General features: G+C 41.3%; 2 protein-coding genes and 1 non-coding gene across 3 annotated transcripts; all 3 read right to left on the reverse strand.

The window, feature by feature from the left end:
* Window positions 1-981: 981 nt before the first annotated feature.
* Window positions 982-5,013, reverse strand: LOC146760980 (UDP-N-acetylglucosamine transferase subunit ALG13-like). Its single transcript, XM_085546196.1, has 4 exons — window positions 4,836-5,013; window positions 4,481-4,643; window positions 4,035-4,173; window positions 982-2,018 (listed from the first exon to the last, which is right to left on the reverse strand). The coding sequence occupies exons 1-4, from the start codon at window positions 4,914-4,916 to the stop codon at window positions 1,907-1,909; spliced, it is 495 nt and encodes a 164-aa protein (XP_085402322.1). The 5' UTR covers window positions 4,917-5,013; the 3' UTR covers window positions 982-1,906.
* A 249-nt stretch (window positions 5,014-5,262) lies between these two features.
* Window positions 5,263-24,060, reverse strand: LOC107312888 (uncharacterized). Its single transcript, XR_014945680.1, has 2 exons — window positions 23,625-24,060; window positions 5,263-6,522 (listed from the first exon to the last, which is right to left on the reverse strand). It is a non-coding gene; the product is annotated as an uncharacterized LOC107312888 (transcript).
* SERTM2 (serine rich and transmembrane domain containing 2) lies at window positions 20,791-21,346 on the reverse strand. Its single transcript, XM_085546197.1, has one exon. The coding sequence runs from the start codon at window positions 21,211-21,213 to the stop codon at window positions 20,935-20,937; it is 279 nt and encodes a 92-aa protein (XP_085402323.1). The 5' UTR covers window positions 21,214-21,346; the 3' UTR covers window positions 20,791-20,934.
* Window positions 24,061-27,402: the final 3,342 nt, after the last annotated feature.

The following is a 27,402-nucleotide window of genomic DNA, read 5'->3' on the forward strand; positions in this document are numbered from 1 at the left end:
TGCGGCCGCTCGCGCTCTTGTGCCCGCCTCGAGTACGGGGGCTCGTGCCCGGCTGCGGGCGCTGCTGCTGCCGGCCGGTCTGCCTGCATGCGTGCACCCTGCGGGGCGGGCACGGCGCACCTCGGGGAGCACGTGCAGGTTAGGGAAACGCATGGACCTGCTCCTACATCGCTACTAGAAGCTGCGCTCGGGCACGAGAAGCACCGGTTCGGGAGTTTGGTTTTGCAAGAAAACCACCAAAGTACCGACAGGACGGGCCATCAGCTGCACCTACACGCACAGTTCTCTAGCACTACAGACAAAGTAGCACGCGGGGACGGTGTGAAGTTGAAATCATCTTTGCTTTTAAAAATATTCACCTGGATACATCGATGGTACCAAAGAAACTGATTTCCCTCACTTCTAACGGGGAGCTACAGTCAGCATGGAGCAACTAAGGCGTTCCCGCACCGCAATCAAACAAGTAACGATGCGATAACGTGCCCTTTCAGCCCCATTCTCCTCCCATGGAAAGCAGTTAATTCCCCACGCCCAGGCCCAGTTCAGCACGTTCCCCCTACATCTTTCACTTCCTAAATTCACTTTCCACGTGTAAACACGTGAAGCAGCGCTGAAGGCAGAGCCCAGCAGGGAACCAAGGACGTTTCCACTAGCGCTGAGCAATCAGAGCCGAGACAGCGCCATGGGCAGTTAAGAAACAATTTAGCTTGTCCACCCTAGGGACAATGCCGGCCCGAGGTTTAGATAGGTGCTTATGGGCCATGGAGACACTCGGTCTCCTGACAGCAAAGCCGTACGATGGCGCATAAGACCGACTTAGCCAAGTTCCTCAGTCTGTTAGACCATTAAAGCTTATACATAAAATCAAGGATAAATTGAATGTATGGATTAGCTTTGTATGCTTTTCTAGTGAGTTATTCTCACAGCAATACATCATTTGCACAAACGAGATTGTGAACTAGTCACAGAAGACATGCACACTCCGTTGCAGGCACTATTTATTAAAAACATTGGGATTTTGACAAAAATAGCCCCATAATCCTACAAAATAAACTTCTGTATTGTTTCTTTCACGTACTTGTTGCACATTCAAAGTTATGCAGCTGAACTGGGAGATCAAACCCCACCACTCACCAACAGCTAGCACTGTCTGTCTACATATGTGTGTATTAACATTTATATAACACATTTGTCCAAGATTACTGTTGTTAGAGAGCAAGTGAAAGCCCTGGTAGCACTACTGCTGTGTACGGAACCACTTGCAGGAAGATTTTACAAATCTGATCCTTCCGCAGCATTATTCTAAATTGTGAATCACCCTTCCAAGGCAAAGAATGAAAACAATACATCAGACTTGCAAAAGGAAGAAGCAGATTGTTCCTTTCTCTAAAGCGTGGTTTGATCCAGCTTTAGCCTTAACAGTAGCGAAAGCAAAAGGGACTGGATGCTGGATGTTCTGTCCAGTGTTCACCTCTTGGATCATCAGGATTTACATCCACGGGCCTCCAGCTGAATGAAAGGTTATTTCACATTATTCATTGATGCTTCTTAGGTCAGGTATTTCACTCTTCATGTCTTCTGGGACATCTCTTGCTTGCCTGATCAGTAACTTCTTTAAAATAGATATGTTTATATTAGCAAATAAATAAATGAATCCAGAAGTCTACATTTGCTTCTCCTACCACATCAGTCCAGTTGGAGTTCATACTCTCTCTTCTTTTTTGGCCCTGTGCTCTTTTAAGCATAAATATAGATAACTTTGAACTGGAACTGAACTGCAAACCATCAGTTGATATTAACAGGAATTTTCTTTGAGTTTCTCCCAGCTGGTGGAATCTTGAAGCATGGACGGCCTCCTAAGAGATGAGAATGGTTTTGATACGGCCTTTTTATTCTTCAAAATCGTTTATTCAAACCCAACAACTTTATCCAAAAACAAAGCAAACTTTTCTGGTTGTCCAGGAGGAAAAGGCTTCAAAGCTGACAAGTCCATTGACTGCAGTGTCTCCACGAGTGTGCTGTGAAAGCCAAAGAAACAAAAAACAAAACAGATTCATCCCAAAGATTTCTCTCTCCTGCCTCCACTTTTCTTTCTTTCATACTACTTTAACACTGAAACAGAAATAAGGGCATATGCTGAAAGGAAAAGAAACTGCATCATTTAGTGAGCCCCAGCCCTCACTGGAAGAACACACTTCAACGTAAGTCACAGCTTTCATGGGCCAGTTCAGTTCTGACTTCTTATGTCTTCTACGGCTGCAATGATGGTATATCGAATAAAGCCTGGGAATCTTTCTCAATATGGTTTATGGTGAATTAATCCCATCTGAACACATGGCATAGTCCTCCACTTAACACCATTACCAGAGATAACAGCTAAATCAATCTGTTATCTTTCAATTGTCAGACTGCAAATAAGCCTCAAATACTAAGCACTGCTCAAAAATGAATTAAAAATGCCTTCCTGTTGCTGAATGACAGACCTTCAGAGAAAGCTCTTCTGAAACATGCAAAGTCCTATTTGCAGATCAAAAGAACAAGATGCAGAATAAATAACAGCAATTACATTTCTCCTGCTTTCAGTTAAGAGGTCATCTGTTGTTTATAGAGTACAATGGATCATAAACTATCATAAATAAAGAGAAAACAGAAAGATATAGACATAACAAGGATAGCAAATGAAACAAACAGAAGCCAGGATGAACACAAACAAAAGGAGCTGTGCTTTTTATTCTTCCCTCATGTTGCAGATAGTAAGTCAGCAAAACTCCCTGTCAAATGAGGTGATGTAGTGGATTCACAGACAGATGTATTTAAAGTTACGAACCCTACAGCACTTGGCCTAGGTCATCCCTGAATCAAACTACTCAAGTGTTAGAGGGAAAATAATAGAAGGAGATGCCGTGCATTCTTGTCCTGCATGTGGCCACTGCAGATAGGATACTGAGCTTCATGGACTCCTGATCCATATCACTAAGGGCTATTCTATGTTACTTTTTTTCCCCTAAATACTCCAGATACTTTCATTTTTCTTAAGCAGTCAACTTTAGTGCACTTCAGAAGGGAAATCTATATGGCAACACAATGAAATTGAGTACTAAGCCTGCAGGGAGCAAGTTACTCCTTATAGCTCATGGTTTTCAACTGTTGGTTGAAAGTCCAACCCCTCTGCTAAAGCAGGTTCCCTACAATATATTACACAAAAAGGCATCTTGGCAGGTCCCAAAAGTCTCCACCGCCTCTCTGGGCAGCCTGTTTCAGTGCTCCATCATTCTTACAATAAAGTTCTTCCTCATGTTTTTATGGAACCTCCTGTGTTCCCGTTCCTGCATTGCTCCTTGTTCTATTGTTGCATGCCACTGAATAGAGTCTGCTCCCCATCAACTTGACTCCCACGCTTCAGATACTCATAAACAGTGCTGAGCTCCTCTCTCAGCATTCTCTTCTCCAGACTGAACAGCCCCCGGTCTCTCAGCCTTTCCTCATAGAGGACATGTTCCTCTTCATCTTTGTGATCCTCCGCTGGACTCTTTTTTGAATTGAGGGGCTCAGAGCTGGACACAGTATTCTAGATACGGCCTCAGCAGGACAGAGTAAAAGGACTAGAATCACCTCCATTGATGTGCCGGACATACCCTCATGACCTGACCCCAGGATATCGTTGTCCTTCTAAGTCACAAGGGCACACTGCTGGATCACAGCCAACCTCTTATGAACCAGGACCCCAAGTCCTTCTCCTCAGATCACTGTGCCAGCAGGTCACCCCTAAACCTGTACTGATGCACATGGTTATTCCTACCCAGGTGCAGGATTCTGTCAATGGAAAAGGTACCTATGGAAAATCCACCTTGCAAATAAAAGAAAGGCAAGCACTCCTAAGGTCTGCACCCAGTGAGGGAGCTTACGGAGGTACATGGTTAGTGTGATTTTGTTACAGAGAAAGATGTAAGTCTTCTTGCTACATTCTCAATACTGTAATAACAGTTATGCCCCTGAGCACTGTATTTGGTGGGACAACTGCAGCAGCTCCATACCTGCAGTTACAATAGAGGACGTGTCCATCTTTGTGGAGCTGCCGTGCCAGCTCCAGCTGATGGTTGTCCATCAGCTTCTCATTTATCACCACAAGCAGCGGCTTTCCTTCCTCTAGAGTCTCCAAACAGCTACCTGCACCTGCAGGAGAAGCAGAAAGCACTCAGTGTTTGCATTAGCTGATGAAACACCAACATACTGAAACACTAGAGACTAGAGACTAGAGAACAGAACCTTTTATCCATACAACTTCAGCTGTGGACATGAGCATGTAATGCCAGTTCAGCCCAGCGTCTCACAGCACAGACCACCACCAACACTCCCACCCGCCCCCAAAAGCACACCTGGACAACCCACCATGCCCCACCCGCCCCCAAAAGCACACCTGGGCAACCCACCATGCCCCACCTGCCCCAAAAACACACCTGGGCAACCCACCGGGCCCCACCTGCGTGGCTGATGACCAGGTCGGCGTTCCGCAGCTCCTCAGCCAGCGACTCTTTGAAGCGGAACACTTCCCGCACGAAGGTCGGGCCGTGCTGAGGGGAGGGCTGCATTGCACCCCGCCCGATCTGCAGCACCAGCTGCCGGCAACCACGGCTCCGGAGCACCTGGGGCGGAGGAAAAGAAGCTGAGGATAGTGCAGCCCGGGACTGCCGGCTGTCCTTCCAGTGCCTCCCATTCCCAGCAGAACAGCTCCCACTTCGGCTTCACGCCGCTCCCCACAGCCGCCCCCTCAGCCACCACGCAGGCGCAGGGCTGAGACACGGCACCTCAGCCGTGAGGGCATTGCTGCGCCTCACCTGCTCGGCCGCCGGGGAAGAAACGGCCGCGATCAGCTCGTCGAAGCTGGTGGTGCCCACGGTGACGAAGACGGACTTCATGGCCGCTGACCGCACGCTCGGCCGGCGGTCAAGCTGCTCCTCGGCTGCGGGCAGGCGGGCGCCAGAGGGCGCGCCAGAGGCTGGCCCGGCCCCTCCCAAAATGGCGGCCGGCTGAGGGGCGGCTCCTGCCTCCCAGCTCCGCCCGCTGTAGCTGACGCAGGGCAGGATAGAATCGCCAGTTTATCCCAGCCCTGCTATGAAAGTGATTTGCTTCGAGGATCGCTGCCTCTGTAGGTGCTACTGTCCCTTCTCTCTTTATTTCTGTTTCATCCCATTTCCTTCCCCTCAAGTTCCTGTGTGGAGAAGGAAGTTGTCTCTCAGTGGAAGAGGAATTGCCAGACTCAACTAGATTTAAAAAGCCATTTATTTCACTGGAAAGCACACACTTTTACATACACAAGCACACATACACGCACTAATACCAAAATGGCATTTTTCTTTAATGACTTTTCCTCACAAAGCAATTAACTAGCCCAAGGAGCCTTGATTAATGCAGCTGTGCTGGAAACATCCAAATAAGCTATCACAACAGTGTCTCTGATAAAGCACATTTTATTTGCAATTACAACGGTGGGCCTCCCACAGGCAGTAGAGCACACAGAAAACAGCATTACATCTTCTATGCCCTATTGCTCGATGCTTATCTCTGCTGCCTCCCCTGGCTCCTCAGTGGCTGAGTATTCAGGTTCACAATCTTCCTGATGCTCAGCTAAACATACAGGTGCTGGATAAAGTTTTACTTGCTAAGCATATATCACTAATTAGTTAACTACTCACGTTTGCTCACTCAACACTCAGTCATTGTTTCTGGACATCTGCTTGTCCTTGGATAGAGGTAAGTTTGGAAAGAGAATAAAGGGGAGTATCTTGATGCTTTCCTGTTGCATCCCATCCACAGAGCAAGGCAATCTGGCCTTGTGTAGAGACCCTGGCTTCTTTGATGTTTGTTTAGTCTGTTTTTCTTTTGCTGAGGGTCTCTTATCCAAACAATATGCTTTCTAGTCCTTGATACTATGCCTATACTATTTGGAGCATTTAATTCTTGCAAAACTGCAATAGATTTTAATCACATAATTCAGCAACTATGTTTCTAAAACATGCTACTGAAACATATGGTATTTCAAAGGACAAGTTACAAAATACAAATACATTGTGCTCTGCTTCTTCAGATCATTTCCCCCTTCTCAATATTTAATGCAGAAACAACACTCCATTCCTACAGCTGGAAAGCTTCTGGAATGTGAATGGTACCAGCTATTGCCAGTTTGTGCTTTCTGGCTGTTTGAAATAGGTATGATTAATATTACTGAATCCAGGTAGGTTTCCTCACTCCCTAATGCCTTTTCTCTAAGTGCACCTCTTTCTGTTGATGTTTCAGGCTGATCTCACTACCTTCTTAAGAAGGCTGATGTAAAGTGCTCCCTTGAACAAGTGCATGTTGGCTCCCTCTGGGCTGTGATTCCAGGAGCCAGGGATAGGAAATCAGGCAGGAGATGGAGGCCTTCTCTGGAAAACATGCTGTTGCTAAGCTGCTTTGAATCAGTTGTGAGGATGAAGTCAGCAGTAGATTTATTACCTCAGGTACATTTTCCCTTTTGATGAAATCCTGTTGTGGAGAAAAGGTTAGTTTCCACACAAAGGAAAACAACAAAACGTATTAAAACAGATAATTGGGGTTAACCACTTACATAAAAGGAACCGAGTTTTCCTAGGTGTAACACATAGTTCTATGAAGAGAAGGCTACTCAAGTTAGATATCTAAATCTATTTATTCCTTGAGTTCATTTCAGTATGTACAGTCACAGCTGTATGCATTGCTGAGCGTTCCAAGAAGGATGCAGAGATCTAGCCAATCCTGAGGATACCTCTGATTGCCATGTTAATGGCTCATTCACAATGCTCATTAGACCCCTATTGTTTCCATTTAGCATAATAAGCTACATTAAAATTTATTTGTTTTTTGATTAAAGCAAACGGTACAGTAGACACAGGAAGAGGGTATTTTATCTTGAGAAACACGTTGTTTAGCAAACCAATATCAGTTCTGAGTGCTCAGGGCCTCATGTTGCTCTTTATGCTCTCTCCTAGAGAAAGAAAATCAGACACTAAGGATGCAACACAAGCCAGGCAAAGGCCTCACCAACAGGGTGCAGTCTGGCACTCCAGAGTAGCAACAGCAAATCCAGTCAGCAGTCTAGCAGCCACGGGCAAAAATAAGGTAACGGGATATTTCCAAGAAAGGAAACCTAAATAGCAACTCAAGAACAAAACTAAGAGGAAAACCTTCTTCCTTAAGACTTCTCCCTTAACTTAGAGCCACAGCTTTAAGTAAAACTCTTCCCACCTATTGTATGTCCTCCTACACACCCCCACAACCATCAGAGAGTGTGTGATAAAGGCACCAGGTGAGGCTGGTTATTAAAACATACAGATACATTTTAGGGTCCTGACAGCTGATCAATAGGAAGTGTCAAGAATGATAGAAAGAACGCTAAACTTGCAAGTGCATCAGGGATGAGCATCAACACATTTGTAAACCTTTCTGAGGAAAGATAAGAGTAGGTTAATGAAATTATTTTTTATATAAAGATAGAATTTAAGTATATTTCCTTTCTGCATCATTATCTGATATTGAGCTAGGTTTCTGTAGTTTAGCTTACTGCTTGCTTGTAATTAAGGTACTGTAACTCATGCTTTTTCTCGGCCCAAATGATAAGTAAATTCATTATGGTGAGTTGAGTCCATGCATTCATTCCTCAGTTAGAACAAATTTATAAAGGTTGTCACCATTCCTCATCAACAATTGTGGTTTCAGCTGTCCAGTAGTAACTTAAATTCCTATGAAGTAAGGCACTCTCTGGAAAACATTCTGTATACAAGCAGTAAATTGTTTATACTTTCCCTATTTATTACTTCAAACTTTAATATATTATATATACGTGTATGGGAAACTGGTAATCACAGCCTGAACCTCTGATTAATCAGCTGAGGCAAGTGTCGGGTCAGCTGTGGGAGCACAGGTGAGAGTAATTTAGCTGTGCTCCGGAAAGGGGTGGAGCTTGACTCCACCTCCTGTGTACCTCATTTAAGGGCTGACCACCACTAAGGCAGCATCACTTGGAGACTGCTCTCTGGTGGAGGTTGCTTCAGCATTTTCTAGTGAAGGCATCAATATTAGTGAGTCTTTCCTTATAATCTTTAGAATATCTGTTACTATCTTTGTATCATTCTACCTTACAATACACTAAAGTGAAGATGCTTTTAATAGTCTTTCTGATCCTTAAGTGAGAAATTGGAGTGAAGGCTGCCCAGTAAAATTCCTCTTAACAATGCTGTGGAATATCCAGCTGTGACATAACAGTCCCTATACAGCACCTTTCAACAGAGAGTCCTTAATACTTAATCAGTTTTTACAGGCCTGTGAATAATGTTTGTAGGGGAAACTGTTAGGTCATAGCCTGAACTGTTGATTGAACACATGGTACAGGGGTATGGCTGGCCCAGGAAGCACAGGTGCAAAAAACTAGCCCTTGCTTCCCATGTGACTGGAGGCAGTGGATCCTGGGTCCACCCCCCAGGCTCATGTAAGGGTTTGCCTCTGGCAAGGAAGATTTTCTGGCTGGAGGTTGTTTTGTTAGGAGCATTCTGTGGCTATAAATCCTAATTGCTGGTGGGGTAAGTTAATTTTTAATTAATTTTTTTAAATGTCTATTGATATTCTCAGCAGTGCTTTGCTTGGTATTACAAAAAAGTTTTGTCAGAAGCAGTTTCACTGTTTCATAGGACAGACTATGTTATATGTGATTTTACTTGAAATAAGGATTAAAAGCACAACTCCTAAAATGTTGTGTATTTAAGGCTGTGGTTGGTCATGTTCTATCTCTAGTTCTTTTGTTGTTGTAATTATGAGAGCTGAATTTCATTCTATAGGGCTCTATTTTGTTTATTTGCCTTCTAGACTGAAAACCATTCAGAAATCTCTGAAACAATGTCTGAAGTGTAGAGTGTGCCTTATGATTTCAAATGGCTGGAGCCCACAGTGGGAGGCCAAAGGCAATGGGCTTTTTCTATCTGGAGGGCAGAAAGCTCTGGATTACCTTAGTGTGGCCTTCCACTTCTTAAAGAGAGCTTGTCAATAGGAGAAAGATTGACTTCTAACATGAACAGAGTGGTAGGATGGGGAGAATAGTGTTAAACTAAAGGAGGAGAGATGTATATTAGATAGTAAGAGAAAATACTTGGAGTGGTGAGGTACTAACACAGGCTGTCTAGAGTACATACCCTATCCCTAGAGATGTTCAATGGCACGTTGGGTGGGGGTTCTGGTCAGCCTGATCTAGTGGATGGCAATCCTGCCTACAGTGGGAGGTTGGGACTAGATGGGCTTTAAGGTCTCTTCCATCATACTCTAGTTTGATCTTTTCAGCACATCGCTGTAAAGTCAGTGTCCTCTGCAGTTTGTGCTCACAATATTGTGTTGTTTAGAGACTAGAAAGGGGAAACAAAATCTAAACTTCCTTTGGAGTTTTCTCTGATGCATTCTACTTACATATTGAATTAGGCTTGTTAAGGTGGTCTTAAACTAAAATGGATAAGGAAAGGGGGAATGATTCACTGAGAGTCTAAGTCCCATCTCTGTTTGTACTGTAGGATGTAAGCAGGGTGAGTGCTTATCTGTAAGAACTACAGGTCAGTCACAGAACTTGGAGCTTATTCCTGCAGTTCTAAGGCAAGTGAAATCAGGTTATCCGGACTTGGTGTTATGCTTTGCTCTTGTCCATTCATTCCTATGCTGCTCTTGTGCTTTTATGGATGCTCATACAAACACACAGGAATCCAGCTCAGGGGGATCTGGCAGGTTTAACTGAATTTGTTCACAAATAATTTGGTTCCCTTATTTACACAAGCATCAGTATGAAAATGCACACATAAAAAGGCAGGATTGCACCTACCTAAACCCAACATGCCACAATTCCCCAGTTTTTAAGTTAATGTCTATCTCTTTATTGCCATTAGTAGCTGGGATAGTATTCTTTTAGCCCTATATTCAGACAGTGAGTGACTGTTACATTTGGGGCAGAGTCTGTGGAACAGTGCCCTGCTTGGGCTGAAGAGTCTCTGCAGATCTAGTTGTTTCTCTCTAGGTTAAATGTGTTCCTTGATGGAGTGTGAGATATTTATTCAAAAGAAGTATGGGGTCAAGCTGACATAATGTAGTCGAGACCCAAGAGAAAAGTTAGAAGAGGGATGAAATACGTATTTTCCTATGAGAGCCTGTGTCCATCTGTGCTTTATACGGCATAATTTATATTCTGGTATTATCTTCCCATGACAACATTGGGAAAGAGACTAAAGATGGAGTGAGTGCAAGCTGGTTTTTGTTAGGTGAGAAATGGTGTATGCTGCTTTTTCTCCTTAGCCTTTCTTTGAGATGTTCCTGGTTTTCTTTTGACGGCTCAGTTTTGAACACTGTCTCTTTGTATTCAACTCAGCTTGCCATAGTTTGCTCTGAAAGCTCCGTAATTATATTATTCAGGCATAAGAAAATGCATAAAAATAAATTACTTAGTTCACATCTTGCTTTTTGTAAACTACATACTGCCTTCAGTTTGCTCTTGGAGTCTAAAGACTACTCACAACTGTTCCAATTAAATTTTGCCAGGAGAAAAGTAAAGAAGCCTGTAAGCCTGCAATGACTGGGTTTGTTTGAAGGAAAAATGTTCTTAATGACTAGTTAAAACCACAAACCTGTCTTTCCTTTACTTTGCATTTCATGTGCAGTATGTTTCTCCTTTTGGCTTGTGATACAGTGTTGCAGTGGATCACATGAGACACAAGAGAGCAGTTGGACTTCTCTACTTTTTCCATTAGTAGTACATTTTCCTTTATTTTTACACATGTGTTAATTTACAAGGTAAGTGAAAATGAACTTGTTTTTCTTGTTGACTTCATGTACATTTAAACTGAAAAAATGTTTACTTTTCCCCTCTCATCAAGCTGTGATGTCCCTGTGAGGGACATTTCAGTCACTGCAGGGACCTGTCAAAATTTTACAGAGTATATTTGAGGGAATTATTCCTTCATATTAATGTGATTCAGAGATGCTTGGTCTGGGAAAATGACAGGAACATTTGTCAAGCAAAGTGAAATGGTATACTTTGAAATATTTCAACATTTCTATATAACTTGAATTGTCACTTCACGGGCTTGTTATTTTACACTGAGGTTTACAGGCCTGGAGATGCACAAAAGCTCTGTCTGAATGTTGACAGCTAAAGGGGTGTTAGATAATCTCTTCCTCAGGGCCAACTAAGAGTGGGCAGACACTGAAGAAATGTGAAAAGTCTGTGTCCACTGACTAAATATTTCACTTCTGTGGTGGGAGAAAGTGGCTTAGACTGAACACTGTATCAGTCTGTGATCAGATTGATCTCATTGTTTTTTGTTTTTCTAAATATTTGGTGGCACCCACTAAAAGCTCCAGGTTTTGGAGTTGTGATCATGATTTAAGGCCTTATGCTTGTGGAGAGGAGACTGAGAAAAATGACTAAGTGAATCCTAAGTTCCTTAAGGTTAAGGCATAAATAATACTTGTATATAAGTAACTATGTATCTTTTTATTACTTCTGTTTACTTTGTATTTAAACAGTATCATGATTTTTTTGAATCCTGACTTGGAAGCTCCTGGCTTGCTAATTCTGTGCTAATGAAAGTAAAATTCTACTGGACTTTGATCCATGTGTAGAGCAGAACATCTTTACAGTTGGATATAGTGTGTACTATGTAGATACTTGCTGTGTGAGAAACTTGATCATAGCCTGAACCTCTGATACTTGATGCCTCTGATAGGCTTCTGTAAAAGGCAAAATACTTGCATTAAAGAACCAGAACGTGGGCTTAATATGAAATAAAATTTCTCAAGGTTGTTCATTTCCAATTAAAATTGGGAGGCTGTAAAACAATCTGAAGGATATTTTCAATACAGGCTGATGTACAGGCATAGGAGGCAGTCTGAGTTCTACTGCATGGTGTGTTATCCTAACTGAATATTATGATGTCTCTTGGCAGCTGGTCTCTTCAGTTCCCCAGAGAACTTCTATTGGTGACAATGTAGCACTACTCCTTACCGTCTGTGGGAAAGCTTGTATTGCTACTCCTGCCTACCAGTTACCAGCAAGCACTTCCACAGAAAACACTTTGAATGCCTTGTATTTTATATCACTGTGTAATTCCTCTGACAACCAAATCTATTAACGTTTATTTTCATCCATGTAAATCTGGCTCCCTGAAATCAACTGAGTGTTGTTCTGTGGAAGCATTTTGTGCTGGTGTGCATGTAACCAAATCCTGAGGTGGCCCTGCATGCATTCTACAAGCACCAAGGTACCTCCATTTCAGTTATTCTTTTTGATGTATACTTTTTAAGGGAGTTAGAATATTACACCTAAGTAAATGGTTTTAGATCTTTATGAAGGTTCTTTGAGTGGAGTTCATCCCTTTTCCCATCTAATTCCTGCTGTATAGATTCATAAAAACATCTGTACTCACCACACAGCATAATAACTGATGAGTCCTGTTTAAGTTTTGCTTTTTGTGTGCTAACTATTTTCTGATGGCAGACTCTCAGCAGCAGTACTTTTTGAAGGCACTTTGAATTGCTCTTCAGAATTCTTCAGGGATTCCAAGTCACTCTACTGATAAACTAAAAGGACTTTGGTGGGATGTAGACTAACTGAACATTCCATACAGTACTCTAATTCTGCGTGAATAGATAACAGAAATGTGCGGGAGTTGTGGAAACACGATCAGTGGCATTCACACCGCTAGAGGGCTGTCTGCATATACTGCATCGATTAAAAGCCATCAAGCATGTAGGCTCTCTTCTTTAGCCATTGCGTTGCAAAAGTATTTTTATATTTGCAATTTTTTTTCCTTCTCAAATTGGCTGTCAAAATCAAAGTGAAAAACTGAAAATACGGCATGTGCTTCCAAGCCTAACAATGGAGATAACCAGCACAGTTCTGCAGAAGGCCGAGTATCAAAATGCCATGCAATGAATCTACCTATTAGAAGCAAATATTGTTCAAAGGGACTGTAACACCTGTATCCTCCTTCTCAAACCTTTGCACCAGAGGCAGGGGTGCTAAATTAATCACAATTCTTTTGCTGCTTTTATCTTTTTTTGCATTAATAAAATGGTAAACTATTATTTACATCTCAGTTTTATTCGCATTAGATATTAGGGAATCAAAGTGGCCACCAGATACTTGCTGAAACTGTTAAGTTCAACTTGGTGGTCCTTAAAAAGCTTTGTCTGGACCACTATCTTTTGTCTGTATGTTCATATAACAGCCATGCTTAGGAGTATTGATATAGAAATATTTTTGTTCTACTCACTGTTTGACTTTTTTTTTTAATACCGCTGGAAATGCTACAGATTTTATGCAAGGTGAACCCAAAGGTTTATATTATGCAGTAAATTTCACAAAGATGTTAATAGGTTTTTTCTTTAATGGGCTAAAGATGTAGAGAAAGGTGTAACAGATTTCTAGTAACACTTAAGACTGGTAAACTTTTGAGTGTGTATTCCAGTGTACCGTACAAATATATACTGTTACTTAGGTATCAACATATGGTGGAATCTTCCTTCAGGATTTCTTGTGTCATAACTCCAAGATAAAATTCATCAGTTTATTTTAAACTGTTTTGTTAGAACACACTCAAATACTGGACCAGGTTAATCCCAGGTGTGGTTATATGGACTTGGATACAAAATAGATCTCAGTGTTATATTTGGGAGAGTCATTATTGCTGCATGCACTGATGTCAAAGCAGGACTGTTTTGGATTATTTTGTCCATAAAGAAAATATTACTGAACTCACTGTAATCCTTTTTTCTCCACCCTATGGCACATTTATGTGTGACTACCTGTACTTTTATCTTCAGTAACACTGCCTTCTTCATTTCTTTCATGAACATAGGAGAAATTCAGATACAATGATTGTTCATTTATGTAAGGCTTTGTATACCAATGTTTTCTGTTAGTGACACACTACAAAGTGCTGTTCTTGTCACTGTGCCATACTGAAACAGTGATTCATTGTTAAAGAAATGAGACCAAATGAAGGGCCTTGGTTTTGATTTATCTGACTTATCACAGATTGTGCTGGCAGCTGAGAGTAGAATGAGGTCTTTAATCGATCCAGAAGAGAGGTAGAATGTACTTGGCAAAAATACAAGTATGTCTCTGCCTTGCCTGGGAGATGGAACTATAAGGCTCAGAAAATTATTTGTGCTTCACAGTGTGGTCAATTTCTTTTGGTAATAGCTCTGAGCTTTCAATGAAGATGTGGACTAAGAGGACTTGCAGGATGCTGGGCAGCAGGTTCCTATCAGTGTGTTAAACTTGACCCAATGCCTTCACCATAAAGCAGATAATTTTTCTTTTCCTTACAAAATTGGTATAATTGATTGGCAGCACCCACAGTTGATACAATGACACTTCCGTTATAATTAGCAAAAATGTTAAGTTTTCTGAATGTAATGATCTTTGTTGTTGAAATGATTCATGTCTAAGATCAAAAAGAAATGTTGTCTGAAATAGTGCCCACATTCCCTCCAGGGCCTTAGATTTCAGTCATGATAGGCAAAATCTTTCCCTCTGGGTTCTCTGAACCTGGAAATTAATTTCTCACTTTGTGAGGCAGTCATATGCTGGGATATTTTGCAGGTCACTTAATGTTTTGTTTGTGAACAGTCTACCCCAAGGTGCTAATTAGCTTGAATAATTACATATACATAGAATACTGTTTTTCTCCATAAAAATAAATCTGTGATTGAGATGAGTTTAACCGCAAGCTTAATTGTGAGCATCCTTGATTTCTGAAAACAGCAGGCTAATAGCAAATATTTTTTGAGTGACATTTTTGGTTTTAACCAAGTATTTGTAGCTCTTGAACTGTTCATACCGCTAGTCCTTGTTACTGATTTGTTACATGAAATGTTTAAGTATTTGTTGTTTTCCATGAAGTCTGACCTCTATCTGTTTTTAATGGTTAGTGCCTTCATTCTATGATTGTAATCAACTGTTTCATTTGCTTGTGTACTGTGTATGCTGAAACAATTCCTTTTGTGTGGTTTACTTTGACGTATGTATATTATTTGTATCATGTTGGGTGTTCTTTTTCTGCCCAAAAAGGTGCAGCTCAGAGGTGCCTGAGCAAGGAACACAGGGCAAAGCATGGTTGCTGAAATCTGTTGTTTATGAAACTAAGCAGTGCAAATGCAAGTTATTTTAAATTTTCTTTGGGGTGTTCTATTTTTTTATATCAGATTTAGGTGAATCAAGTCTTAAGGATATTTGTGGGTAGTAGCTAATAATGACGTATCAGTTTCAAACTGAACACTGCTTCAGAAGTGGCTGCAATAGAAGGAATCAGCATAATCTCCCTAAACTGATGTAACAAAAATGAACACCAATTACGGAGTATTCTATCCACTGGGGCTTAGCCCATCATTTTGTCTAATTATGGCATGAATTCCACAATGGAGAAAGCCCTTCTTCTGTAAAGAACTAATTCCCCTAGAAGTACAAAAAAAATCTTAAAGAACTCTAATTATGCATTTCTCAGTAGATAAAGAGAGCCAGCCTGTGCCAGCCTCTTACCAGAGCAAAAGCAACTGCATATTGCTTTTATTTGCAGATTGGCCTCCTTAAAAATAAATAAAGTAATTGCTGAAAGGTTATACCTGGGGAAGTGAAAGACCAGTATAGCTGAAATTAATCACCTCAGAGACAAGCAACAGCTCTCACTGCTTCCTGGCCATGGAGACACTTGTTTGCCATGTTTGTCTTTCCCCAAGGGAGTAGTTTATTCTCTAGATGTCTTTCTGAGTCTGCTACTGCATGGCCCTTCTGCCTGTTCTTGTTTTGAGTTGAATCATGAGTAGGAGAATGTTAAAGCCACGTATCTATGAATGCATCTAGCAATAACCAACCTTAACTTTCCTTGTATATTGTATGGATTACTGTTATGTTATGAGTAATGTGTGTGTGTATAAAGTGGACTCTGATCCAAAGTTTTAATTATCTTCTGTGTGTCTTGCTCTGTCAGCTGCTTTTGAGGTGTAAGCCCATTCTCAGGTTTCCTTAGCAGAAGGAAAAAAAGAGGCAAAGTTGCTGAATTAACCAGTATTCATAAAATTCAAGCCTTTAATAGGCAAGAGTGACATCAGCTTCAGAGGTGTTGTCTATAAGTGTTGTCTGAACAAACAGCTTTCTTGTTGATATGGAAGGCAGCTGTTCATAGGAAGGCCTTCAAGAGGACATCTGGTCCATCCCACTGCCTCAAAGCATAGTAAGTTCTTCCTAACCTCTTTGTTATTTCTATTGTCCAGCATGGGCACAGGAAACACTGAATTTCCACTAATGTATCAATTTGGATATATTTTAATGCTTCCAAGCCTAGTGAAATTCATTGAAAAGGTGAAATTTCACCAAATCTCCCCCAGGCCAAGTGTATATATGATTGTTGTGAATGCTTAACCATACCTCCTGTAAAAGGAGACCCTTTCTGAGCAGCCTGAATGTGGAATTAAATAGGACCATGGGGCAGTGAATGACATTTCTTTCCCTCTGGGTGCCAATAGGTACCAAGAGCAAACTGGTGTGATGTTACCACCTGAACTTCACACGTTGATCAAAACAGCGTTGTATGGACTGTTTTGAGACTTATCACGTTCTGGTAGCACAAAAAAGCTGTAAACAACAGTGAACTTGTGTGGGTTTAATTCTGTTGTAACAACCTGTAAGATTTGCTAGTGGAAGCCTCCTACTGGCTTCCTGGGATATTAAGTACTAATTATGTCTCAGCTATTTTGAGAAGTTCCCGGTATTGTGAGGGTTATGGAGTAATGCTCTAAAAAGTGCTGCACTCTGACTACAGGTGAGTATGAATTAGTTTGAATTAGGGTTGCTAAGGCATAAAGTATAAAACAGATTATCCTCATTTAGCTTCAGCAGATGGTAACCAGGTTTATGTCTTTCAAGCTAATATTACAAGCTCACGTAGCCTTAAAAAGCCACCTTCAGTTGCACTCTGTGCCACAGTATTGGAAACAACTATATGTTAGTTCTGAGACAAAGAAAGGGTTCTGATATGTTTGATGTGTAAGGGGCATATGTAGAATGGTGGGGTAGGTGGTGCAGAGTGCCTGAGCCCATAATACATTCAAATCCAGCTCATGGGTTTGTGCTGTCCTATAGGTAGAGCCAGCACTTGCTTGCCCACAAAGTTCAAAGGTAGCCCAAGTGCAACTTGCTACTGAATGTCCCCTGTTTTTCAAGGAAGAATCTATCTAATGTCAGCTCACAGGGGTGCCTGTGGCATGTAGAAGTATCCCAAATAGGTGCTTCTTACTACCTCATCCTTCTGTAATGCTGGTAGGTACATATGTTCTTCATAAATCCACAAGGAAATATCAGCCAGTAGCTATTGATGTGCAAGTATTTCAGGACTTGAAGAGAAAATAGGTTGGGGACAACAGTCTAGATTAAAAACTGAGTTTCTTGCTTATGGAGAAGAACAGATGTCAAATAACAAAGCATGGGGTCTCATTTGGCTTACATGTGCCAGGATGCTCTATCTTAATTGATTGCTGATAAATGGGACTCATGAGTAGAACTTTGATCTTAAAGACAGGATAAATGTAGAGAGAGTCAGTTTTGGAAGACTGTGGCTATTAGCTTGATCAAATTATAGTTTGAAAATGGGTTAATAAATCTAGAGGAGAAGGAAGGGAGGGAAAGGGCTCCTGAATTATTCATCATTTGTTTCTCAGTTGACAAGTTTACACAGAAATGAAATACAAGTGGGAGCATAGAGGGTGTAATTCCATAATTACTCATGAATTGAACAGATGTTTCCATATAATATCAAGATCTGCTTTTACAACTTGGCATTAGCTACATCTGGACAAATCAAAAAAATTTGAGACTTAAAATTCAAATTCAGTTTAAGGTTATTTTTCACTCATGGCATCAGCAGGAGGAGCCTGCTCCTTCCTGATCTGCTGACCTGCTTTAATGCTCTAGCTGTCTATATGCACTGCATGTTACTTCATGAGTAGTTATCACATGTTAGTGACTGATGAGGGCATATTTCTTTTTCTGGTGTAGATGAGGCATGCAATGAAGTTTTCAAGTGTTTATCTTCCTCCACAACTGCAGAATGGGGGAGGTGGTGAGTTTAATAAAATAGTCATGTTTTCTCCTTCTGAATTGTTGTGAAGATGGGAGCAAACTATTGTGGTTCAAGCACAACTTACAAAGACTGTTGTGGGAGGGAGGAGTCTTACAGAGATACCTTCCTGAGGTCAGCAAAAATGCATTGGCACCACATGAGCCTGTTTCTGCACATGAGCTTGCCTCCGAGTTCCCAACCTTGAGAGCATTCTGATAGCAGTACAGAGCAGTCAGTGACTCACAATTGTTTGATATATCCCTCTTTATTTTTATATTGTTTTAATTGAATTTTTTGGTAGTAGATTAATGAGAAGGAAACAAACTGGTGAAATGAAGTGGTATGGATGTGATATTTTCAGTTCCAGCAAATCCATGCAGAAGTTACAGTTAACATTCCTAATTGCCCACTTACCCACTCCGGACTTTTCTGGATTAACAAGGCAAAAACCTAGTCCTGACTCTTATTCCTAAGGTCTGTGATCAGAGCCATGAGCAAGCTCAGACTCTGGTACTATCATTTTTCATTAGTAGGCTTGATAATTTTTTGTTAATATTTGAATCTTTCCAACTGCTTCTCATAAATAAGGCTTTTCCAGAGTCAGTGTGCTGGAAGGCTAATGTTTTAGTTGCTGATCTGGTATGAAAGTGTATTTGAATCATAAAAGAATTACAGGTTTCAAATGGAGCATCAGGTAAACTGAGAGGTTATGCAAAGCAAGCTGGATGTTGACACTGGGCTAGACTGCACCCTGATAGCTGAATGCATAACTTGTACCAAGCCAATTTAATCTGCACTTGTTTTCATTACACTTAAGTGTCACTGACTAACATAGCAGCCATGTATCTTAGCTGGGTTAATAATCAAATTGTCATCATGTAGAATTTGGACTCTTCTGCAGTGCTGAGAGTAGCACTCCTGGAGAAGCCAACAGTCCTGCCTGCTGATCTGTGTTGTGCCCATGGCAGAAAGCTTGAGGGCATCTAGCTTTTTACCTTTTTTTTCTGGGTAAGTGTATATGGCTGCTGTATTCCTCTTGCACAATCAACATGCTACTTTACAGACTAAACCTTAGATTAGGTTAATGTATAAATGGTGCTATTCAACACAAGAAAGCAGTTTAAGTAGCTTTGTGCTAAACACATCAGTGGACCACCCATACTTAGTATGGATGTAACTTGTCATTCCATTCTCCCCCATAGAATTGGCTAAAAAAAGCTATTTCTCACCAGAACAGCTCACCCATATGCAGATTTACAAGTGTAAGTGAAGAGCCTGTGGTACACAAAGCATCTGAGAAACAATTTATTGTTTCTGTCACTGACCATGGAATCAGTGTCACCTCTAATTTTAGCAATGTTTATATGTGGGGAGTGTGTGCTTTCCAGGCCCTTAGAGGAAAAAGTTAATTGACAGTAAGTGTATATAAAAGTCAAAAGTAGCAGAGGACTCTTACCATGTTAGAAATATTCTGTAATAGAGTAGATAAGCTGGATGAAATCCATGCCCTTCAGAGGTGTAGCAGAATCTTGTTCAAAGTTTTTCTCTAAGATGCAGTGGTGTCGTGGTTTTGTAATATAACCTGTGACAAGTGGAATTGATATGCCATATTTGATTCCATTTTTTGCATCTACAACAATAAGTTTGTGTATCTTTCATAGGTGAGAAGATTGGGGTCAGGTTGTTGCTTCACAAACTTAAGTAAAAGTATCCTGGTAGTTCAGTTAGAAGAATGAGGAGGTATTTGAATCCAGTCATGTCTGCTTTCTATCTGCATGTTCCCTACTAGTCTATCTCCAAAGCTGTTTACTCTGTTCATTATTGCAGTGCCAGATTTTGGTATTTCTTTAATTTTCTCTGGAGAAAAATAACTAAAAAGCTTGGGAAGAAGTCATCTGTCTTTCTCAAGGGAAAACCCAACATGAATATGAGACTGAACGTTATTCTGAGTTGGTCTGTTAGGAGAACAATGTCCATCTGATTCCCAAATGTTACAATGCATTTTAGTTACTAAGTGTTACTGGGAAGGCTGAAAGATATGACTGTATCTATAGTCTGCTCAGTTAATTTAAAGGAGAGCAATGAAGTAGAAGTAGAGTGTACTAACTTTTTTTTCCATCTCCTGCTGCTCATTTCCTGCTGTTGCTCTTTTTATTTTATAACTTTTTAAATGAAGTTTTCTTTCTTCTTTAAGTGCTCTTTCTGATATCTGTATGGGGAACAGTTTAATGTGAGAAAGCAATAGTTCCGGCAGGCAATGAAACACTTGTGTACTTCTGAAACTCCCTTGTACAAATCTGCCATTCAAGTACGAAAGATGTTTAATATTATCATTCTTAAATAGGGGAAATGTCTGAGAATTTCCAGACCAACAGTTATTTCTGTATGTGCCCTGTAGACTTTTTGCGCTTACATCTCCTAACCTTGAATGGTCTCTTCTCAGGTAAAGAATTTAAAGGCAGAGAAATAGGACAGCTAATACAGACTTCAGTACACGTTCTGGTATGCATTTCTATGTGTTTTGGCTTTCCTGATTACACTTTTTATCATATTCTGCAAGGAATATGAGTCTGACAGCAGTGTCTTTCATAATGTAAATTTGTTTTGAGGATCTTGCACACATGTTGCCTGGTCAACAGCCAGTGGGTCCTGGCCAGTCAGTGTCTCAGTTCATGACACCAGGTATTCTCTGCTGCTGTTGATGGTTATGCAGTAAGTTATAGGGCTCATATAGGTGGGCAGAAGTTCCTTTCACCACCTCTTTTCCTCGGGGTCTCTAAATGGTAGGAATTCTGAAGTGCATTTCCACATCTGAGAATTGCTGGGCATTCTCAGAGCTCTCTGAAGGTGTGGTGGCTGGAGAAATAACATGCTTCAGGCGCAAAAGCATAGTGAAAAGCAATATGAGAAGGATAACCAGAAGTGTTAAGAACAGTCCCACATACACATAGAGACCAGAATATTCATCTGCTTTTTTGTTTACTTCTGTAGCTGGAGTTGGAAAGTGAATACGTCCAGTCAAGTTTCCATGGAATCTGAAATAAATCTCAGTCATTGCTGTCAACTTTGCTACATTTTCTCTATTTACTTGCAACTTTAATGTTTTACTTCACTGGTCTTGAAAAGTAGGTTTAAAGAAGAGGCTTAAGACAGTTGGTGATATGTCTCTTTTGTAAAATTAAGGAAGAAATGCTCCATCCCCTTGTCCTCAAACTGTTTTACTGTTAGCAGTAAAGCAAAATGTTTTTGTTAGCAGACTGTATGAGATAAGCCTTGTAAATCATTGTTGCTATCATAGTGATAACAAGTCTTGGACTTGTATTTTACGCTGCTACTGATCTTGTATTTTGTCCTCAAAATCCTTGGCTACTTCTTCTGTTAGGTCACCTCCTTTAGAAGGTGAAACGCTTTGGTTCTTCTTTCAAACTGATCTGCAAGGGGTTGCATAATTTAGGTCTTTGTAAGTGCTATTTTCCAAAAAGAGCAAGTTTTCTGCTAACTTTTCCAATAGCAGGTGGTTTATTCCTGCATGTGACGGGGAAGTTTGGAGTCTGCTGGGAATCTTCTATCTTAATCCAGGGTTGCTGATACTTGCTTGGAATATGGAGTTTCCAGTTTCTTATAATGTATATTCAAACAAGTTGTCTATCTAGAAGGAAAAATGAGAGAAGTGAAACCAAGTTCAAAAATAGCCTAGCTTGTATGTGATAGCTTTAGGTAAGAAATGAGTTTAATCCCTTGTCGTCCTCCTGTGAGCCACTTAGGCTCAATGCTGCTTCTGATCTCTTTAATTGGAGGCTTGGGAGGAGAGGAACCTTTGAGGTTCAACAAGGGCAAGTGCAGTAATAACTGCATGTGCCAGTACAGGTTAGGGGCTGACCTGCTGGAAAGGAGATCTGTGGAGGAGGACCTGGGTGTCCTGGTGGACAAGAGTGTGCCCTGGTGACCAAGAAGGCCAATGGTATCCTGGGGTATGTCAAGAAAAGTGGACAGCAGGTCAAGGGAGGTGATTATCTCCCTCTGTTCTGCCCTGGTGAGGCCACATCCTGGGCACCATGTCCAATTCTGGGCTCACCAAATTAAGAATATTCTATCCAGGTAACTTCTAGAGTGAGTTCAGTGGACAGCCACAATGATTATCAGGGAGCACCAAAAATTTCTTCTTTTCATTGTGTTAGTTCTCAGTGAACACGTCTCTTTAGGTGTTAGTAAATTCAGCTCGAACTCCCTCATTTAAGAAATGCAAACATGAAGACCATGGAAATCAAGGCAATGTGAAATTAAATGAGTACACAAAGGTTCTTCAAAATCCTTGTATAAAGCAGGTTGGTGTGTGTGTATATATAACTTTGTGTAACTCATAATACTACAGACAAAACCTCTGTGGCTACCCTTTGAAGACCACCAGTACGTGGGCAAATAAAGTAAGTAGAGATTTATCAGCAAGCAAACCAGCATAAATGGTGCCAAAATTTACTGTGATCAATGTTCTTCATCTAGGCTTTGTTGTTCTATTCTGGCTGGACAATACATCAGTTTCTAAGGAGTGTCAAGCACTGTTAATGCTCACTAATGCTCAGTGGATACAGAGTGATTCCAAACACACTTCCTTTTTAGAACTTCGTGCTCATTTTTATGCAAGGATCAAAAAACAAACAAACAAAACCAACAAAACATTTAACAGAAAGCAACAACGGCAAAACAACAGTAATGAAAATAGATGCCCCAAACAAAACACCAATAAGGTTTCTTCTTGGAGTATGTCTCGCCAAGACAGCAAATCTGTGAGCACAGAAGTCATGGCTATTGCAATTACCACCCTCCCTCTGCAGCTCCCGGGTTTGGGGAGCTTCCACTGTCAAGATTTTCCCTGTTCTTAGGAAGCCTGCATGGCCCCTTGGCACCTTTGTAGGTCACAGGGTAGTAGAGAAAAACATTTTCCCCCAAACATTGCGGACAGACAGCACAAATTGGTTTTGCAGCTCATGCCTTATCTCACTCATTTTTTTTTTACTCCCAGATTGCTTTAAGTGTCACCTGCTAGCAAGGCGTCTCTGGAAGTGCAGGCAACTTTTGAGTTCTTTTGCTTTTCCACCCAATACTAAAACTAGTAACTAAAAAGTGGGACAGAACAGAATGATTAGTCCAAAGAAGTTTAAGGTGCTCTGAGCTGTCTGACAAGCACAGAAATGTTTCTTTCAGAACACAGACACTACCAGGTGTATTCTCTCCAGGTGACTTTTAGAGATATGACAGTGTTGAAGAAATAAAAACAAGGCATTAAAGTATCGGTTCTGTCCATGGCTTGCATTTTCTCTAGGGAGTATCTGAGGGAGAGGAAAGGGGGGAGTGTCTCTTATTTCAGTGGTGGATGGTGTTTTTTGTTCTTATGCTGAAGTGTAAGATAGTATGGTAGTGTCTAAGCTGTGACAGTGTATAGGAAGAGAACAATTAAAGCATAGTTACCTTTCAGAAGCAGGAGTTTTGGGATTAGGCACTAGAGCAGCTGGTTCAGACCATGATCTTGCTGGTGATGTATCAAGGAATATCTCCTCCTAGGTAGTGGGATTAGTACAAAAAATATTTGCTGTCTTACTGATGGATTCAGGATCTTGTCTTTTTAGTAACAGATTTGCCAAATGCACTATCTTCTCCTTTGCTCTTGAATTCATGTGGTTTTAATGTCAAGTATAGCTCTTATTCCAAGTCTTGCTGTCAATCTACAATCTGACTCAACAGCACCAGAGTTAGTGCTCTGTTCTTCGTAGGCAGTAGAAGACAAACAGATTTCTCTTTGTGTGCTTCACTGCTTGGTTGGAAACAGCGAAAGCCAGCAGTTCCCTCCCTCAGCAGCAGTAGGCAACAGTCAGAGCAGAGAGGATCACAGCACTCCAGCGCTGCTGCTTCTTGGCAGCAGGCGAGGAGGGAAGGGAGGGAGGCTGCCAGCTCATCACACAGCGAAGTTTGTGCAAGGTTCTTCTTAACCCTTTCATGCTTGTAAGTGGTAAACAAGACTGAGCTGCCTGCTAGTTGTTCCTAGAGTCAGGAAGAAAGAGTATCAGATCAGATTTTTTTCTGGCTTTCTGCAAAATGCAGAGGTTCTGCTTTTATTGGGGGGATTATTATTATTTAGCCTTCTGGGGGGATTAGTTGCTGAGGGTTCCCAGCTGGGCTCCTGTTTGCAGTCATGGACAGGTGTCACTTGTCATCTGGGACCCTCAACCATTGCTCTTTGACACTGTTGCATTCTGTTGTGTTTTTTTTTCTTGATACTTAGTGTCTAGTGTTCTGGAGAGATCTCTGTGGCTATTTTAGCTGGCAGTTCATTTATCCCCTGAGGACTTTGAAACTGTTAATAAGTGTACCCCAGCTTGAATGCCTTGTGGGTAAAAGTGTTTTTTTTGCTTGAAGCTCAGATCTACCTACAGAAAAGAAGCAGGAGGACTTGAAGCTGGTGAGGGAACCCAAACAATCCTGACTTGACTGCTTTTATTACCTTGCCCCAGCAGATGAAGTGCAGGTGTTTTGTGTCCCCGTTCCAGTTACTACATGAATTGAACAGTATGAAAATTAAAACTTCCATTGCGTGCACATTTCAGGAGGGTGACAGAGGAGCAAGATTTCCTGCTTCGCACAAGGTGGCTCAATTTTCTGGGGAGCAGATGTTGGTTTGGGATGCGTGCAATGGACCTGAAGGTTTTACCAGCAGAAGAGCACAGCTGGATGTGACCAGCATGTAGACAGGGAAGCTGCAGTTTGTGATTGCAAACCACTGAGCTGCATGTAGAGGGGTTTCACATGCAGCCTGAGTAGCCATTCCCTCTGTTCTCTGCATCTCAGCTAAACTTGACCCACAATTACTGTTAGGTTTGTGGTAGCTTCCAGTGACTAGAGGCTGGCGTTCACGACCTGTGCTTTGGGCACTGGCAACAATGTTTCCCTCTGGAAAGTGGATCCCACACAAATTTGGGAAATAGTATTTCATTTCCTCTTACAAGCATAGTGTTTGGTGAGATAAATGTTTTATCTCCTTAGAACAGCTCTCTCCTGGTGGTTCTCTATCTCAATTGCCTGAGCAGAAGGACCACATGACAGTGGAAAATAGAGCTGCATAAGTCTTTTATCCTTCTGGAGTGGAGGAGTGTCGTGGATTTATATTATAAATCTATCCTTCTATGGGCTTCATTCTCTTGAACTCACAAGCACACTGTATTATTGTATTGTTGCAGTATCTAGGTAAAAGATGGTTTTCCTCTGCACTGGGAAGAACACTGAAAACCAAGACTTTGAGGCAGATTTGGTTGTTGATTTTTCAGCACATTTCCTTTGTTGTAATGCCATGTGCAGTGCCTTATTTTGCAGTTCATGCTATGATTCCCTGCATGTGTATTCTTTGCTGGAATCCATGCAGTTTCTCCTTTATCAACAAGCTACCCAATGACACCTTCAAACCCTGGGAATATGTTACTTTATTTAAGAAGAAATGAGTGAGAGCACTGTTTAAATAGAAATTATGTTGCTGGTTGAATTATGAAACTCAGAAGAGGGAGACAGGCATGCATTGAAATCCTGCAACCCAGCTTTCTATGTAATGCTAATGAGCAATGCTGAAATGAAAAGATCTCTCTTGCCCTGCAACGAGCTTCTCTGCTCAGCTCTTTTTCCCTTTGTTGATTTTGCAGGAAATTATCTCTCCCTTTTGTAGGACCAAGCTGCTCTTTGCTGGATGGGCATACTTAGATTTCTTGTTTCCTCTGTAGCAGGGTATAATAAAGACAGATGAATTTCAGATAATGTCACAATTTATACCAGCTGAAGCTAATGATTGCTTGACTGATTGCTGAATTCCTGAATTGTTTGGAAGGATGTAAGGCTTTATCTCTATGTAAATTTTTGGAAGAATCAATGACAGATTTGTGTGACATAAAGGTATACAAATTACTTTGGAAATACACAGATGTGAATCCAGTGAAAATAATTTTAAGTTTTCAAGCAGCCATTAGAAATTTAAAGGCTGATGTGTAAAATCCAGATTAGGTTCCTTCCTTTGTGCTGCCTGACCTGTGCACCAAGGGTTGGTCAGTTAATTTTATTCACCTTTCTCATAATACTCCCACTTCTGTAACTTCTGTGTTTTCAAGACCCTTTAGAGTTATTCAGTCCCACAGTGAAGTATAGGCATATAACCTTGAAGAGAGCTGCCAGGCTTCAGATTTTCAGCAGCTTTTGTTGCTGTTAAAGCTGTGTAGCTGTGCTGTACAGCTATCCACAGGACGTCTCATACAGGTGCCCAGGCCTTCTTCAGCCATGAGATCCAGATCCCAAGGTGCCCAGATGGATGCAATGCACCTGAGTGACCAGAAAGGGTGCAGCCAGGGTCTGGTCCTTGCCAGACCTCACTTAAGGGTTGGTTTAAAAAATAAAAATAAAAAAAAAAATCTATCAGTACAAATTGCTACACAAAGTCATGTGGCCATGTGCCCACTGCTCCAGAAGGGCTGAGCCCTTTTCCTCCTGTGCGTTCCCATGCAATCTTGTTTTGCCCAGTATAGCATGCCTCAAAATGCTCATGTGTGTTTGGACTGAGAGTTTTATTGTTTTGAAAGGCTTTGGGCTATTTTGACAACTTGGTTTTGTTTAGAACTTCATTCTTCAAAAATACTGCAATGGTTTTGTTTATTTATAAAACCTCATTCTCCCACAGATGACTCGAGAAATTCAGCCTAGCATGATGTTACTGTTAATTTTAAGGAATGTTTCTAATCTGATTTGCTCTTGTCAGTGAAGGACTGTGTTGTCCCATGGACAGAATTCTGTCTGAAGTGGTCCCAAGCTTCATTTTCCTGAGGGAGCTTGTGATGGTTGTCATTGCAGACCCCCTGACTCTAGGTAAGTTGATGGAATCTAGCACAGGAAAGGCCAGATGGGAAGAGTAGTGTTGTATGAATGACCCTTGGAGTGAGGGCTGTCTAAAATTCAGGTTCCACATGAATCCAAATTGTGAGTTCTTAAGTCACCTTCCACTGAAGTCCCACACAGGTTCTTGTGGGTGTTGGAAAAAATTAGTTGAAAAATGAGCTACTGGATGTGCTGTTACCACAAGGTCTGTCTCAGTCTACCCTGAGCAGGGCCATTCTGTGCAGGGAACCCTTGGACTCTTGGGGGCTCTGCATGGTTTTCTGCTTGTAGGGTTGAGGATGTGGTTCCCTGAAAAGCGCTTCATAGAGCGGATGATGTTGCGGTA

The sequence above is a fragment of the Coturnix japonica genome, chromosome 4, assembly GCF_054131305.1.
Source record: "Coturnix japonica strain WE chromosome 4, WE-NBRP24, whole genome shotgun sequence".
In the NCBI taxonomy this organism is placed as follows: domain Eukaryota; kingdom Metazoa; phylum Chordata; class Aves; order Galliformes; family Phasianidae; genus Coturnix; species Coturnix japonica.